This window comes from Micropterus salmoides, unplaced genomic scaffold (genome assembly GCF_014851395.1).
Source record: "Micropterus salmoides isolate LMB-PRFRI ecotype aquatic unplaced genomic scaffold, ASM1485139v1 Ms_hic_scaffold_13, whole genome shotgun sequence".
NCBI lineage: Eukaryota > Metazoa > Chordata > Actinopteri > Centrarchiformes > Centrarchidae > Micropterus > Micropterus salmoides.
The window spans coordinates 10,536,070-10,554,501 of NW_024040374.1; the positions used below are offsets into that span (position 1 = coordinate 10,536,070).

General features: G+C 38.6%; 2 protein-coding genes across 4 annotated transcripts in view; one reads left to right on the forward strand and one right to left on the reverse strand.

The window, feature by feature from the left end:
- rabgap1l (RAB GTPase activating protein 1-like) overlaps positions 1 to 12,711 on the forward strand; it is a 132,896-nt gene extending 120,185 nt beyond the window's left edge. For all 3 annotated transcript variants that reach the window (XM_038715470.1, XM_038715471.1, XM_038715472.1), the window contains 6 exons: positions 3,460 to 3,570; positions 4,242 to 4,346; positions 5,203 to 5,286; positions 6,990 to 7,061; positions 8,129 to 8,329; positions 9,158 to 12,711. In XM_038715470.1, coding sequence (XP_038571398.1) covers positions 3,460 to 3,570; positions 4,242 to 4,346; positions 5,203 to 5,286; positions 6,990 to 7,061; positions 8,129 to 8,329; positions 9,158 to 9,313 — 729 coding nt within the window. In that variant the 3' untranslated portion in view covers positions 9,314 to 12,711. The remainder of the gene's footprint in view (positions 1 to 3,459; positions 3,571 to 4,241; positions 4,347 to 5,202; positions 5,287 to 6,989; positions 7,062 to 8,128; positions 8,330 to 9,157) is intronic.
- Positions 12,712 to 12,797: 86 nt separating this feature from the next.
- LOC119900477 (interferon-induced protein 44-like) lies at positions 12,798 to 17,718 on the reverse strand. The gene is made up of 8 exons (XM_038715473.1): positions 17,674 to 17,718; positions 16,312 to 16,812; positions 15,580 to 15,628; positions 15,008 to 15,203; positions 14,540 to 14,692; positions 14,269 to 14,440; positions 13,983 to 14,083; positions 12,798 to 13,714 (listed from the first exon to the last, which is right to left on the reverse strand). Exons 2-8 carry the CDS (start codon positions 16,781 to 16,783, stop codon positions 13,520 to 13,522), a joined length of 1,338 nt encoding a protein of 445 aa, XP_038571401.1. The 5' UTR covers positions 16,784 to 16,812; positions 17,674 to 17,718; the 3' UTR covers positions 12,798 to 13,519.
- Positions 17,719 to 18,432: the final 714 nt, after the last annotated feature.

The window sequence follows — 18,432 nt, forward strand, 5'->3', positions numbered from 1 at the left end:
CACACACACACACCCACCCACACACACACACACACACACACACACATCTTAAGAGGTAAGAAAAGTAAGATATCTTATATTTATTACTCGTGGTACATTACATTGTTTTATTCACCCTGTCAGCTGGGGAGGTTAAATGCACCCATCCTTTGTTACAAAAGCACACAGTGCGTTCATGTGAAAGCCGCCTTGTTTCCTGTAGGTTCTCGAATATTTTTCAGTCTAGGAGATGGTAAGAAAACACTTGGCTCTTTGATATATTTTAAAGTCTGTGAAGAAAGAGGAGTTCTTTCGTTGCAGTGAGGACCTCAAATTCAATACAAGCACAGGTATTTGCTAAAATTAACTATGTTTCTAAGATTAGAAATCTGTGAATGCAGTACTGTTTTGTGTACCTTTGTTAATATTTGTGACACTGTTCTGGCTTGAAATGTGACTTTTCACACAGCACAGACTTTTATCATTACATTATTCATCTAAACATTTATTTTTGGGTGAAGCAGCCGTGGAGGTTGTTGGAGGTTTTTGATTGCTGAAAGTGAATTTATCTTCAGAAGGTAAAAACAGGCGGGGTGATACGATAAACTCAAACTGTCAGCATCTCTTCCTCTTATTTGATCAGTTGTATCAAAATTTCTTTGTTTAAATCTGTTGTTCTTGTGGTTACAAAATCAGCTCAGTGTACATTTTATGCACCTAATTTGTCTTTGAAATTGGGAGAATAGAGTTGACATAATTAGAGCTGTTTAGATTACATTTTTATACTGACTTTTTATAGAACGTAAAGGAATAGTTGAAATGAAAAATTGTGAAATAAAACAACAAATCAGAGCTCTCTAAATGTTTGTTTTCTAGCAAGAAAATGGCAACATATACAGTTGCTTTAGCAGGTAGGAAATCGACTGAAAGTGCTCATACTACTATGAGAAAGTACTGTACTCTTACTGTATGATTCTCAGCTGATGCTGATAGGTGACGCCTGATTGTAGTAGTTGTGGAAAGCAGAGAAGTTCACTGCCAAGCGTTCATTGCAGATTTTATTTGCAACTACTTGTTAGAAACAATTACTCTATTTGATCCTCACCTTTATAAGGTACTGGATTGGTGTAAACATTTCAAACTTTCAAACTCGGTTTTCTGTTTGCAACCACATTCAAGCCAAATTCCAGATGTTTACATGGCTGGCTCTGCAAGACAAATGTAATTTGAATTGAATAAACTCAAAAATGCTTGACGGTTGAGCTAGAACCAAGACAGAGTTTCTCAGTTTGTGAAAATTCTCAAAATATTTCATAGCTATTGGATTGTTTCCTTGGATGAGTCAATATGTTTAGGTGCAAACAAGAAACCTGCCTTCTGTTAGCAAAACATGTCAGTCAATAAAACTGATTTTACATAAGTAGTAATTCTGAGGGAATAAAATAATATATTTATTGATACTAAAATAAAAACATTTTTAATTATGAAACACAACAAACTACCATGAAAACCCACCAGGATTACGTTGTTTTTTTCCCCAAGGCAGCTCTATATAAGCTGCTGGTTCTGGAGGGAAGCAAGGAAGGAAGACTTTTATTGTAGATAAGATATTGGACCAGAGCCATCTGGTCTAGCCAGTGGAAAGCCTTTCTTACAGAGCAAGAAGACGACAGAAGACAAAGAAGGAATGCTGCCACTTGTAAATTAGCACAGGGTTAAATCATACACATTTCTATTGATGGAATGACTTTCGGGATGTTAGTTACTTTATGCATACTGTAATTCAACAACTCAACATTTTCATACGGTTCATACTCCAGGGTTTAGGTATGTACTCATTGTGGTGTATTCTTTGGGCTGTGTGTATTTGTGCCTGTCTCGTTTGTGTGTAAAATCTGTGTGACTTTTTTGGCCAGTTGTACTTTTTCTTGGCTGTTTATCTTAATTTTTTTTAAATATAAAAGCATCGACAAAAGTAAAGAAAGGAGAGTGAGAGGGGGAGAGAGTGAGGCTGGGAAGTGTCAAACAGAAAAGGGAAACTCCTATCAGGATCATGTGTTTAAGTTTAGTCCATGCTGCTGGAGGTTCGAAATGAAGATGCTGTTTTGACTGTGGACTGCAGCACGGTAAGCTGCCTCTGCTCCAACAATGATTGTAAAATGAGAGATTTTGCACAGGTTTTTATGCGTTTTTACTAATTAAATAATAATTCAACTTTGATGTGTGGGTTTAATATTTTATCTGATATGAGTTGCCCATGTTGACTGATGTCCTTTTGCAGAGATATTAAAAAACAATGCAAGATTTTAGGATAAAGACTCAGATGTTTAGTAAATCTAAAACATCAAGTATGTATGACTGCTGCAGAGAAACACACTAGTTAATATGTTGTATGTCTTTCCTCTGTTTGCCCAAATTAAACACATCACTTCTCTGCTCACAGGATGTGATTCATTTAATCTCAGGAGCGGCATACAGTGTCTCCAAAGCATGTGACTTTAGTGTGCGTCTGTGTGATTTTCAGGTCCATCCATTGTGATCAGCTTTTTATATTTGCGTCATTATATAAGACGTGCTCTACAAATTACTAACAATACAGATTATTTACACTATGTGTACATACATATGTCTGTGCGTGTGAAGTTAATTAGGGGTAGAAGAGGTCATTGTTGTGACAGGATATCGGGGTCAGGTGGCCGCTCATAACCAAGCATGGTGGTCATGTGAGACTGTTAACAGGCAGAGACCAGTAGTCATGAGACTCCACTCATGGTCTACACTGGGGACTTTAAGATAATGGTGTGTATGTGTGTGGGGGCAGGGGGAGGCTTGATTATGGTTTTAGGGCTTCAACAATGAAGTTACATTTTTCTCTGTTTGAAAAATCTCTTTTGAACGTATGATATAGTTCTTACAAAGTGCATTAAATAAAGTACATTAAATTAATGTTTAAGTGAACAGTGAGGCTTGTCTTACTTCTGTTATCAGAGTTATCACTTTGTAGGCTCTATTGTTTGTTTACATTACAGCATTCATACAAAAACAACACATTCTGTAGTGAAATATAACTAATAAATCTGTTTACAGACATTGCTGGCATTGTTGTTATATAAAAAGATTTTATTTGAATGCAGGGCAATTGCACAGAATCACTTGTTGTTCATAGCATTTCTCCTTATTTCATCTGATTTCAGTTAACAATTACTGATACGTGGCAGCGCCTATCTACTTGTGCAATACCCTGTTAAATGTACAGAATAGAGTGTATTCATGTGTGTGATTCTGAAGTCCGTATGCTGTTACTGCGTGTTTCTGCAGCCTTGCGTGGCAGTATTGCCCAAGACAAATTTCCCTCAGGGCACAGTAAAGTTTATCTTGAGCTTGATCTTAAGCTCTAAAGTGCATCAAGCATATGATCCTTTTACATGTTTTTTTTTACGTGCACTAATACATTGTCCAACCATGTGTGTGTTTGCCCAGAGGGAGAACCGTCGTCTTCAGGAGGCCAGTATGCGACTAGAACAGGAGAACGACGACTTGGCCCATGAACTGGTCACCAGTAAGATTGCCCTCCGGAACGACCTTGACCAGGTAACACAGCACCTCCACCAGACGATTTCAGACCCACAATAAATTCATGCATTTATGCTCACTTTGTGTCAAATTCAAGCCGATGTAGTAGTTTGCCGTTTTTTTATTTATTTATTTGCTTAGTTGTGTTTGCATGTAGTATTTATTCCCAACTGCCAACATTGGTTGTTTTATACATAGAGCAAAATAAGAAGCATAATATGATCCAAATGAACACGCTTTTGAAAATGCACTTCATGTAGCAACTTCTTTGGGACATTTCAGACATTCAGCTGATTAAAAACCCTCACACTGACAGCATCATATACAGACAAATGTAGCTATAAGCAGAAAAAAACATTTCCTAGCCTTTCCTGATATTAAACTGCTATTGTTGAGGTGCTCATGAGCATTTCACCAAATAATTACTGTTAAAGGAATGCATCTGTACTGGAAAGTTCTCAGTGTGAATCTCTGGAACTGAATTTGAGTAAATATCAAAGACTATAAAAGTGCTGATGTGAAGACGGCATTAAATCCCAAATCTGTGATGAACCTCTGTTGCTTCTACGTGGTCTGCATTTGAATCTGTTTTTGCACTTTTGGTGTTTGTGTGAAAATGGCACTTTGCTACAATTGCAGATTTTCTATTAAGGGTATCTATGTGTTTGTGTGTGTGTATGCACATTCAGGCAGAAGACAAGGCCGATGTTTTGAACAAAGAGCTGCTGAGCACCAAGCAACGTCTGGTGGAGACGGAGGAGGAGAAGAGACGACAGGAGGAGGAGACAGCTCAGGTAACATCTGCCCTCTCTTTATCCTCACCTCATTAACATGGTTAAGCTCAGTCTCAGTGAACTACAGGCCTGATTGGTCAATTGGCTCAATCATCTTTGCAGTCAAAGCTTTTGTTTATGTTACTGTAGTTTGTTGTAAAAACAGAAATTTGACTCAATGTTTTTGAGGCAACACAGCATGTGTCTCCTCCAAAGTGGGCTTAATGGCTTCATTAAGTTTGGTTATAATTACTTAAAACTCCATTGAATGGGGCACAATTAGTAATTAATGACTTACATTAGTTTCAGTCAGTGACCAGACAAAATGTGTCAGCAGGTGCCTTATAATGGCTATGAATCACCAAGTCACAACAGAGTAATTGTGTTACATAATTAGAGCAGAGGGCCAATAGAGTTGATACTCAGTGTATCAGTGTTGTTTGTAATCAGTGTTCATCAACAGCTTAATAAAACATTCAATGGAAATTCATGGCCTCTATTATTTAACATTTAGAGCATATTTAAAACTCACATTTCACTCAAACACAACCTTTTACTGTGTACATGTACTGTATCAGTTTGAGGTCTAGTGTGGTCAAAATCTAGGATTGAGAGTGGTGGTTACTATTGATCACCAAAGTTACCGATATTGGTAAAGATATTGTTCATGAGCCCTTAAAATGAGACTGATGCAGTCTATATTGAACCACAGTTGCATAATGATTTAATAAGTCAGTACTGTAATTAATTCTTACAAAGGCTTTTTTATCATCCTGATATCTGCATATGTATAAACATTATGTTATGTTGTTATGACCTCATCCTTCTAATTAATGTGCGATTTTATGTTTTCGTCATCATGTTTTGTCCCTTTCAGCTGAAGGAAGTGTTCAGGAGGGAGCTAGAAAAGGCTGAGCTGGAGATAAAGAAAACAACGGCCATCATAGCTGAATACAAACAGGTTGGACACTTTAATAACCTAAATCCATCTGCTGTATTTAAAATGGCATTAACACTCATTTGCTCATTTACAGTCAGTACATTGGACTAAATTTGACAAAATCATCAACGGCAAAGTACTAGGGCTGAGCCCCAATAGTCGAAGATTTGGTGCTTCAATGGGCGGAGCCTGATTCGACTCTCAATCTCACAGTCGAAGCTTCGCAGCGAAACAAGGATTATGCCATTTGGCGATATCATGGTGCTCAATGCCTGATTTTACATAGAACTGCCAGTTTTCTCCCAATAAGTTCATATACAGCCTGTAACAATATACATTTCAACATTTAATGCTGTAAATAAACATGTAAAAAGAATAAAACTTTCAAGAAATGTTTTTAAAAGTGCGTAAATAAATCCAAAATTGTAACCCTAACCCTGGGTCAGTGCGCATGTGTAGGCGTAGCGTGTGTGTGGTGGCGGAAGAGGAACACTTGTTGAAGAGACTGAGCCCTGGCTTCATTGGTGTTATGCCAAGTTGTCCGCACCTCACGGGACTTTCCGATAATTTATCACCGCTGATGAACCACTCAGAATATTTTATCATTTTTAAATAGCCGGCTACTTGAAATAGACCCTCAAGGAACCGCGACGTACATGTAGTTGGTGGCAGCACGGCATGCACGCAAAACTCACCCAAGACTGGTGATTGACAGACGAGAAAAGAGTCTTCAAAAAGCCTCAGTTTAGCTGGAAATTTACAGTCTAAGTTGAATGAAGAGAAACTGAGAATGAATAGAGACCCCTCCCCCCCCCTGCAATCGCCCCGCACAAAAACACACATGATGATTCGACTATAGGCAGGACTTGACAATCCTGATTCGACTATGTAAATCAACATAGTCGGGGACAGCCCTAATCTGTACATTTACGTTTCGTGTATTATTCACACCTGATTTATTTTGTGAGCTCTTTACAATTGTTTCTGTAAGTGTTCTGCAAATAAAGGCCATATTATTAGTAGTAACAGAAATAACCAAAACATGTATTCATCTTTAAATTGTTTTTGTATAATTTATGCAACCTCCTTCACTGCTACAATAAAATAACTCTTTACAGAAAGTAACGGGGTAATGAATACTGAGCTACATACCAGGTAAAGCCCAAAGAATCAGAATCAGCTTTATTGCCAGGTATGTGTACACATACGAGGAATTTAACTCTGGATTGTACATTGCTCACGATGTGCTTACTCATACAAAAATACAAAATCACAATAATAAAAACAAGATAAAATCAGACACAGACTTCAGTGTAGACAACACAAATACACACTATGAACAAAAACAATATAGACATATTGACAAATAGTGCAGTGAGCAGAGTGCAAAGGATGCAGGAGTATGTACATGTTGGAGGTGGATGTGATATACAGGTGCATACATGTACACCGTGCAATGAAGCATAGTGCAAATGATGCTGGAATAAATAAGTATTTGTGCAGGAGTAATGACTTGATAGGTAGGTGGATTTGGTAGATTTCTTTCCTTAAATATATGGATCTATGTAAGTGTGAAAAGACCTTTGATATTTGAAAATATCATACAGCTCAGTTGAGTTTTGCCTCCTGGAGAAACACAAGTTAAGAATTATTCAGTGTATTTCTTACGTTGTAATTCAAATGTGACATCTCTTATATAACCTGTCTTCCTCTCTGTGTTTCAGATCTGCTCCCAACTGAGCACCCGGCTGGAAAAACAGCAGGCAGCGACAAAAGAAGAGCTGGACATCGTCAGGGTGAGATTACATTGTTAATGCACAGCTACTGTAGAAGGTTGCAGATGCAAGTTAGGAGCGTTTTAAATTCCTAAGGCGACAATATATTGCATCACAGAACAAAGGAATTTGCAGGACTGTACTGTCTTTCAGTTCAGTTAAGACAATCCCAGGTTGGTACATTATCACACCCATAATAGCCCTGATTGCACAAATCATCCCACGCTGCTCTTTTAGCCCTTGTCAAACATGTGATGTTGCTCTTTGTGGGTGCGGCAGGGAGGGATTAATTAAAAGTATTCAGGATAGTAAAACTGTATATGTCTGTGTTATTGTAACACTTCCACTGATGTCACTCTGATGGTTGGTTTACAACAGGACCCTGTTATGGTACAGCAGTAACGAGCTGTTATTTGTATTGCTATAAAAAACAAGAAAGAGAGATGGAAGCTGAGAGGACAAGAAAAGAAACCTAATTCAGAGAGAAACATCATTGTACTATGTTAGCTATGGCTGAACTTTGCATTACTTTTTTGCACTTAACAAATATTGTTGGGTTGTAGATGGCAGGGTGGAGCTGTGCATTTAGTATGATGAAATAGATCAACTGTGAAAATGAAACTTCCCCTTGAGCAATGAGTACTTGACAGGAATAATCTGTTTAAAAAAGTTTTCATGTGTCTGCTTGTGAGGTCCTGGCCACCAGGCAAAAGGCAGAATCAGAGGAAAAGATGGATCTCACATTCTTAATCTTAGTATATCTATCCACCGTTTTGCTCACAAGGTTTTTTGCATCAAGACTAAGAGTGTGTGACATTTTGTCTGTAAGAAATACAGTATAAACTACCAAGAACATTATTTTCCCCTACTGTATAACAAGCTAGTGTTCTGCCACACCAGATGTGTTCTTCTGCTTTAGCACATTCCTTGTTTGTACTGTAGCACAGAGATGTGTCTGCTCCAACATGTGAGTGTACATGCACAAGAACATGTGTTTTTACCTGTACTCGCATGTGTACAGCATGTTCATCCACCAACCTCTGCTAACGTGTGTGTGTGTGTGTGTGTGTGTGTGTGCGCCCGTGCAGAGTAAAGTCATGGGGTGTGGGCATTGTAAGGACCTGTTCAACACCCTGGGGTCCCTCCAGGTGTCATCCCCCGGCAGGGACAAGACATGCACCGAGCCGCTGGACGAGGAGAAGGACGGACTGAAGGAGCAGCTGAGGCATCTGGAGCTGGAGCTGGCACAGACCAAACTGCAACTGGTGGAGGCTAAGTGCCGCATCCAGGTCAGCAGCACCAGGGAGAGACAGTGATATCAATAAGATTAATGCTGCAGGGATGCAGGGCAGTATACCAAGTCTGTAGGAGTCTTTAGGAAATAGATCTTTTAACCAGTTTTACTTTTTATTGTATCTAATAGTCTCACGAAGGAAAAAATCTAGATCATTTTATTTGTTTGTTTGAGTTTATTGCTCATTCAGTAACAGTAACAAGTTAAAAACAAAGGACACCAAGCAAGATTTAGAGTCCACATCCATCCTAGCTGCTCTGTAAGGCTTTATTTAGGTACAGCAGCGCTTAGCTAAATGCTAATGTCAGCATGCTAGCATACTCACTATGACAATGCTAATATGCAGATGTATAGCAGCTATGTTTACCATATGTGTACCATCTTAGTTCAGTGTGTTAACTTGCTTACATTTGCTAATTAGTACAAAACACATTGTACAGCTGAGGCTGATGGCAATCTTTAGTTTTTGCAGAAAAAGTACTGGACACATTTAAATGCTAACCTAATGATGGCACTAGATTTGTGCCATTAAGTTAAGGGATCAACACAGTAATTTTAGGTAATCCATAAAGGTACATTGATACCTGTACCTAATTCCATGGCAATCCAGCCAGTAGTTGTCAAGGCATTTTACAAAAAAACAAAAATATCAACTTCGTAATCCTAAAAACACAACATCATAAATATACAGTACATACAAATACAGAGCCACATGACAAAGGGCAGTGTGTTACAAGAGAGAATGCATTGACATATGACCCAAAGTGCATTTTCTCAGTGCTCCCCTTGCTGAATCTTCTCTGCTCCTCTTGTCACTCTGCAGGAACTTGAGCACCAGCGGGGAGTCCTGATGAACGAGATACAGGCGGCCAAGAACTCTTGGCTCAGCAAGACTCTGGGCTCCCTGAAGAGCTCTGCCTCCCCTTCCACAAGCTCCACATCTCAGACCCCGTCCTCTCCAAAGGAGGGCCCTGCCTAGACTGACCCTCTCTGTCCCCTGCAGGATGCACACTAGAGCTGAAGAACACACGTTGAAGAAACAAGCAGCAGAGAAGTGCAGTATTCCTTTTTTCAGCTGGTGGCAAAGCAGAGCTCACTAGCTTTTTGGACTGCAAATAGCTGGAAAGATGAGGGAAGAAACAGACGGGGGACTGGACCAGCCACCTGTCTTTCACTTATTTTTTCATCTGAGTGAACTAAAACATGACTGTTGATTTTCTCTGCTTCACAGGTGACGGTGAAGCATCAGCAAGGCTTAAAGTTAAGTGGTCGTCGCTGATACTGTTTTGCTGAGTTATATCTCGTAAAGCTCATTATAAGAAAGCTGAATTCACTCACTCAATGGCATCCCTCATGTGGGTCAATAATGTAGCTCCACCCTGTGGCCAGAAATTGCTACCACAGAGTCATAGTCATTTTATCTGTGTGAGATTATGTTTTTAGGTAGCTGAGAATTAAACCTGCTCCCACTGTCCTCACAGTGGACAGTATGATCAGTGATAGTGACACCGCTACAGCTGCAGAGATATTACAAGATTTACTGCATAGAAATATAGTGATCTACATTAACCATCTTCAGCGCAGCAAAGCCACAGCACGCTGAAAAAGGAATACTGCATTCAGAGTCTTAAGCAAGAACAACACAAATTGTTGTATTTCTTTATAGTAATATAACGTAAACAATGTTGTCATATAAATATGTATAACAAATTATTGATTTTTTAATAATCTTGTACAGTTCTTTAAGAGAAGGAAAAAAACAAGGAAAAGTTTTTGTTAATTTTAATTTTTTTTTTTTACTGTTTGCAATTTGAATGTCATCTCTCTAGATGTTGACTTAAGCACAGCGTGTAATCAAACCGGTCGAGTCCAAACGCTGAAGATCCAAAGTGACAACCTGTAGAGATTTTTATGTAGTTAAAGCCCCTTCTCTTTCTTCAGTCGTGGGTTGAAAAAGCTTAATTTGTGTAATATGACCCTAAATATATATGACCAAATTTTTTTTTTTACCCCAGTTCCAGCTCATGCCTGTAAATATTTAATTGCCATTTTTATTTTCTGTGTTGCTGCATGCATATTTCTAATATGCAGCCATAATTCTGTGCACAGTTTAGTTCGCTGTGATCACAACAGACCCTTTCTGTGTCTGTTTCGTCCTTTTTATACTTTTAATGATACAGTTGGAATTAGCTTAACAGAACGCCACATAATCCCAATTAGCTTTACAGAACCAACTATCTCTGGTATCTGCAAACGGTAATTATAGCTGGAAATATCAGGGATTGTGTTTCTTTTTCAATCCATTTTCTGGCCTTTGTTCTTTTACAGACTGAAAAGAGCCAGATAATCCATCACAGAAGTTGTGGAGAAACTGAGTGTATCTGTCTGTGTTGTAACTATGCAACACTATGTAGACAATACCCGCAGGATATTGGTATAAATCTTCACCCCTTAATACCTTATAACTGTCATCAAAATTCACTGTAGATACCAGAGTCAGCACATTAAATTAGGCAATTTTCTAATGTAGTGGAGGCTCCAAAGTATATATTACATAGCACAATTCATCCCTAAAATGAAAACCTAGCATAACATTAATAAACAAGATTAAGTTCCAATATTTCCCATCATTGCCAAACAGTCCTGAGGCCATTTGCACTCCTAGGCCAACAACTTCTTTACCCTTTTTCTTGCTCAAACAATATACTTTTTAATTAATTCTTTACACAATGAGAACAGCACATGGATACCTCTTCCCTGCATCCATAGTGGACTATTGGTTGTGTTGCTCAGTGCTAACACGTTTGTATAAAAACTGTATTGAATGATAAACCAATCAACCAGTAGTACTGAATGTTGAAAGTGAGAACTTAAATCAGGTTTGAAGTTGAATATTAAGTAAATCCACATATGTATAGTTTTATAGGATTACATTATGTTTAGCGAGGGAAGTTGCCTCATGTAAAATAGCTAAAAAGATCAAACAAAATACACAAGCTATTTTGATTTTAAAAGAAAAGGAAAAAAAAAACTTGCACTACTATTTTATTCTTATTACATTAGTAGTTGCTTATATCTACAGTAAGTGTGAGGACCACAGCCAGCCACCCAAATATGATTTTGCTGTCTGTGTACTAAGTTGACAAACACAATTAGCTAAAATGTCTGTGAAGGTTCTTAGTCATCCAGGTCATAGTTATCCAACGAAGGTTGAGGTCAAGGGCAACTGGACTTGAAGGTTGAAGATACTAGAAGATGTTTCGTCCCTCATCCAAGAGACTTCTTCAGTTTCTTCAGTATCTTCAACCAAGTCCAGTTGCCCTTGACCTCAACCTTCGTTGGGCAATTAGCCAAAAGGTCTTTTATTTTGCTTTAACATAAGTGCAGGGAGAGAGCTGCAGTGTACGTGCCAAATGTTCAGCTTTATTCTCCACTCTGGTTGTCACTGAAATCAGCCTTTGGACTCTGACCAAGCCCATGTGTACTCGTTTGTGTGCAAGTGTGTGTTTTTGGATGTGTGTATGTACACGTGTTCTGCACTGTAACTCAAGTGGTTGAAGATGAAATGATTTCTTCTCCACGTGGCTGCCTTTTTCTGTTGATGACTGAAGCCGTTGGCTGACGAGAGGAAAATCATCTGACTGTTTGAAATGTCGGAGAGTGTCAGCTGTGCCATAAGAGCCTCCCTTCTGCTCCGTCCCTAGTGTTCTTCCTCCGTGCTCCCGACCTGAACCAACCTCACCAATGTCATCTGATCATATAAACAGAACTGCTGAATATCCTTTTTGTTTCACGGATTTCCACCAGGAGCCTCCCAGTACGAACACCGTCCTCTCGCTGGTGGCCACTGTGCAGCGCCATTGAAGAAAAGGAAGCTGACTGGCTGAATAACATTGAGTTCCAGGTGTGTTTTCCATTTCCAGGACATTCCGTCTTCACTATCGTCCATCATCCTTGTTGGCCATGTGCGACAGTTACAAAGTTGTACAACCAGTTTATTGTAAACGTTGGAGAGAGCTCCCTGTTTTTTTATGTGCACTAAAACAGCATTGATATTTTAAACACTATTTCAAGAAATGTGTTTGTTTGTTTGTTTAAAAGTGATCCTGATCACAGAGCTTAATTATTTTTTAACAGATTATTGTCGCTCAGAGGACAGTTGCCAATGTATAAGCCACTCTAATTCACAGTTGATCTCACTGATGTGAAAGCAGGTGGTGAGTCAGATAAGAGGTGTGATGTGTTTTGTGTAGTTTACAGTTTGCTGTAATACCACAGCCCTTTTACACAGGGAGGGACTGCTCCTCAGCCGGTCCGACTCCAACACTGTTTGCTGTAACTGTCTGACCTGCATTAATAAATTTCCGTTTTTCTGTTCATTCATGCACTTTGAGCTTTTATTGGACAGCGGAATACTGACTGGAATTGTTCATTTTAGGAATAATAAAGGACATACATAGGAATTCAGATTTTCAATTCTTTTTAATGTTTAAATTTTACAAGGCATTTTGTCTGACCAGCAAGAGCTTTTAGTGACACTGACCCAACTAGTAGCACATACCCAATGGATATGACATGCAACATAACATTAAACATGATTTATTCTGCCAAAACAAACATCTGAGAAACTGGTAATTAGTTTTCCCCGTTGCTGCCCCGTGTATCATCAGCTTAAGACTCGGTACCAGTATGTATAATGTTTAGCAGCTACTACAAAATCTGGGTGGTATAAATGTGTAAATTTGTGGCAGTAAGAATAAGTTGCAGAAAGACAAAAATGTTTAGACAGATATATAAATAAAGGAATAAATACCCCTGCTAATGATAATAAATTACAGGAAAAACACTAAATATTTTGTAGCTAAGGAACACCGTCAACATATAGAGCAGCTCACTGAGTTTCTGAAGACAGAAACTGAAGGTGCTCAGCAGCCCGGTACACTCTAGAGGGAAAACATCTCCCAGCATTCATAGGAGTGCTCGGAGATTCCCAAGGAGCATTCACGTCAGTTTCGCATTTGAGATGTTGAGTTCAAGATATCTGGAATCTGTGATAGCTACATTGTCTTCCACGCAAAAAGGTCTACAGAAATGTCAACAAACCTGCTGAACAATGGGTGATTTTGAGTAACATTTCATTTCAATGGGACAAGATATAAGCATTTGCTGCGCCACTATTAGCATACTATTCTTTGGTTTGAATACTGCTGGATCGGTCACTAAGTTCATCAAAGTAATTATCAGCGAAGCGAAGCATCTGAATGATGGAGCTGAGCAGTAGGATGTCGCAGTTGAGGTCCAACTCCAACTCTTGGCTGTAGTTCTTCACTGGAACAACGCAGGACAAAGGCACACCGAGCTGAGCACTGACCTCTTGCATCTGGATCACAAAAGCAGAATAAAGTTCTTTTGACAGAGAACTGCAATCTGTAGTACTGAATTAACAAAACACTGTTTGCTTAAGAACACAGGAGAACATGAAGCAAGTAAAATATAAAAATAAAAGACAAAGCATGAGGAGGAAAACAATTTCATGTTACTGTATGGTTTTTATACTTCCATGAAGGCCAAAATTCAAACAAACGAGCCTATTTAAATGTTCTTTTTCAGAAAAAAAATCCTACAGGCGAATTAAAAGTTGATCTCACCAGTTCCTTGATGTAGCCACTCTTGTAAACATTCTTAATATCCTGTGAAACAAAGGGACAGGCTTCATCTACTTTAGTCATCAGGACCAGCTGAGGAATCCCTGCAAACCAACAAAACAAAACAGTTTTCAAAAACTGAAGACAACCTGTCTCTTTCTCTAAAGTCCTATGTATCTACTGTACTGTATTATGGTAAAGCCATATACATAAATTACTGTAACCTTAGATTTGGGAGGTATAGGAGTGTAAACTGTTACCGGGAGTCTTATATTTTATTTTAACTGACCCATTAAGTTGACCTTTCTACGGATGGCTGCCAGCTTCTCCTCCAGCTTTGTAGGCATAATGGAGACCTTGCAAGCATCAATGATGTAGGCCACACAGTGGATTTTGTCCTTGAGCGCTGGAGACTTACGATAGCCATGGGCCTCCGATTGCAGAGGAGCAGAGGGGTTGAACTGAATCATACAGGTGAAAGAAACCATATTGTCAACCATATCAGTGCAGTATGAAGTATTTTGTGTTTATTATCTAGCTGAATGCATCAAAAGCTCTACCTGATAACTGTCTGGCAGATGACCTTTGAGGATGCTGACGATATCATCTATGTCAAGTCCCGCCCCCGTGCTTTCCTCCAATCCCATGGTATCACATAAGATGATTGGCAGAGGTTTCCCTCCTCGTCCAGCTTTCACTGAGTAGGTGCGAAACTGTACGGTAATAATGGAGATTATCATTATTTATCATATCATTAAAAACAAATTGGAGATGGTGAAAGTGATTCATCACATCTTGGTGTTATGTTAGCTGTCTTTATTAACACAATCCAAAAGTGCATTTTTCACTGGAATGGGAGGTGCTGAGGTAGAACATTTTATTAGATCTCCTCAATATTCAATTCATCTGTTTCCAAGTTATCAGAGCATAAATGGCCATAGTAATAATGTTTCATTGTTTATTTTTGGCTTAATGGGTGTAAAAGATATATGAATTGTACTGATTACTGCAGCCCTCCAGGAACTAACCTGTGTGGTGAGGCTGGTGGTAGAGCAACCAGCGATGGCCTGGCTGGTGACATGGCCTCTGAATACAGAGTTGATAGAATTGAAGAAGCTTGACTTTCCAGCTCCAACTGGTCCAATTAGCAAGACCCGAACCTGGGACACAGAGCTGGCCAAGGGACAGTAGAGCTTAATACTGTCCATCATCTTGGTCCTCTTCCTGAAGAGACAAGAGCAGTTTATTAAACTGAAATAGTAAAAAGGTGGCTAATGTGTACATGACTAGTACTGTGCTTTAAATATGTGGTGCCTAACCATAAATCTGACCTAACATAATTACAATTCAATTTAAATGGGTGGATCCACACCCATGCCGCAGCAAGCTTGTTCAACTAGCACATGCTCAATATCAAGTATGACAAGCATACATTATGTTGTGTGTTTTAACACATTCATTACATCCTCATCTATTACCATGTAGGGCGATTTGTTATGTCAAGTTATGTCAGTATGACATGGTGTGGTATAATGCAACATATTAAAAAATAATATGTAATAGCATTTTATGATTCAAACTGGGGCCCCATCCAGCTTACTCATTTTCCCAGACCACTGGCCTCCATGGCTTCTCAAATTCTGGGCTTTCTGTTGAAGAGCAAAAACAGCTTTTACAAAACAATATTATACAATTTTATTAAAATATAATCCAGCCACTCATTTTAATGTATTACATCGTAAACATTAACAAAATAAACAATCATTTCTGAGTTATGACACATGAATTACAGTGATCTCATAAATAAATCTAAAAATAAACATCCCTCAGACAAGCCATTTCTGAATTTGGTCGCATAGTTACGAATAATGGCTTTTAAAGTAGATAAATTCTGAGTTTGTTTGGTTTTCAGAAAGTATTCATTTGATGGATGTAGTTAAATGAAACAACTCCCATATTATATTCCTTACTGTTCCCTGCCTACAAAAAATTCACACTAAACTGAGACTTCAGACATTTGTGGTTCATTATTTTGTACTACTGGTTCTGCTTTATCAGTCAGTGGTAAAAAGACAAACCTGCTACATGACTAGAGCTAGCTTGTTTAGACCCAATTGACCATGTTTATTTGTGTACAGTATAACAAACCAGATTTAAACACCAATAATAAAAATTGGAAAAGGTCAATGTTCTTGTCAATAGGTTCAGGGCTGAATCTAACTATCAGTTGCAGGACTGTGACAGGAATAATAATGCTAAAGTTCTTGGTGTCAGATGCAATCTATTTAAAACATGCTGAGCGTCAATATTTGTCTGTTAAGAGAGAACTTACCCTCCACCTGATAGACTTCACAGTCCGTCAGGTTGAGGTTGTTGCCGTGCATTTCTGCAGCATTGAAGTTATAATAATTTCCTGGACTGCTGTACACTACTGCTTGGCTTCCATTGACAAGAGCCAATGCTTCTCCAAAATATGGACCAGAGTTGCCTATCATTCTCACTGCATAGGTGGGATTGGTGACGGGATATTTGAGGAGCTTTTCTCCACTGAAGGTGAAAAGAAAGGCCTTGTCATCACCCACGTACTGTCCAGACTGATTAAAAGGTTGTTTGGTGTAGCCTCCAAACACAAAACCGGAGGCGTTATAGCCCACAGACACTGTGGGACAGCGGGTGTCACATTGTTGGTGGAAGGCTGCGCCGGTGAAACCATGGATGCTGGCCTTGTACAGTAGCTGTAGTTTGACACTTCCCAACTGGGAGCAAATTGTTTTCTGCTGGCTCTTGGTTAGTCTGGGGTTCATGATAGGTTGGTGTTCCCGTAGTGTGGTGTCTGAAAATGAAACATAAACAGTTGCATTAAAGATATATATTGTTTTGGGTAAATTATTTCTAATTACAGTGAAACTGAACTGTCATCATTTAACTTAACAGTAGAATACTTCTTTAAAAACTTTTAAGCTTGACATCAAGGGCATCACTTTGTGTTGAAAAGTGGTGGGGACATTTAAGGGCTGATATTAAGGATGTGATGAAACACTTAGTTCATGAGACCTGATAATGCACAATATTAGAGTCAGAGAACAAGACAACAAGATACTCCAATACTATTTATAAGAACCAGTCAACTGGGGGGTCTCAGGGGTCCTCCCCCGGAAGATTTTGAGCATTAAACTCTTAATTTCCTGCATTCAAGAGACATTTACTGCGCCAATTTATGGTCGAAATGCCGAAGTTCTTTTTTGGACAAGGCAGATCTATTTCTTCTATATTTACATTGCATTTTATTCATTCATTCATATTGTGCAAGTAAACCTTTCCCATAGAATTTGTATTTGTTATTTAACATTTCTTGTTGCAAGCTAATTTGCAGAAAACCTTTAGCAAATGCTTTCAAAAAGTGGTGGGGACAAAATCAGCCATTTCAAAAAGTGGTGGAGACATGTCCCCAGCGTCCCCAGAGTAAAGGACACCTATGCTTGACAGCCGTCAGTCATAGCTACATATCCAGCCATACAGCCTTTCAATTCAACATTAGGTGCGCAAATTGGCATGTAAGTTAAGTAACTAATATATAGGCTATCACAACTCTTCTAGATAGAAACTACTGGATTTTGGGAAAAGTACTCAAACTAATATCTTAGTTTTACATCCTTCTTTGAACAAGATCGTGAAAAGCAGCTGAATCACTTACCAGGGAGATGTAGATGCTTTGTGTGTAGGCACTAGCATTCAGTCTAAATAGGACTGGAAGTACTAGGGTGTCGCCTTCAAAATAAAAGAGTAAAATCAGTCCCAATTTTGTGTGTGAGGAACATGGACTGTATATAAAAATGTGGTGTGGAATGGATGTTTAATCCTACAAACACTCTAAGATTTTCCATCTGATTTTTGTTCCTCTGTCAAATTTAAAACAAAAATAAAGGAAAATGCTATTATTGTTAATTGGTATGATTTGTTTAAACCTGAACACAGGGGCAAAGTTACGCATAGCGAGATTTGGAGATTTTTTAAAGGCGTGTGTGTGTGTGGGGGGGGGGGGGTATTTGATTTACTTAATCTTCCCCCTTAATTGTATTTTAAATGTATACTTTTCTTCCCTCGAATTTGGTTAAAATTTTGACACATAAATGATCGTTTTACTTTGAAGGGGGCTACTGGAACTTAAAGGTACGTTTTAGCTGCCTTGACAGGCTTGCTCAAACGGTTTTACTTTCGTTTACCTGAAAACATGAGGAGAAGGGTCGTGCTGCAGTCTCGCATATGTTTCGTCCCACCCCACAAGTTTTATTTTTATCTTTATTTGAGATTTAGTACCACATTGTTGTATTGAGTATTAAAACAGTGACAAAAAAAACAACTGAGTATTAAAAGAAGTTAAAACAAATGATTAACGAAAATCCAAAATATTAATGATTATTTAAACACACCTTTGTGTACAAGTGCTATTTTG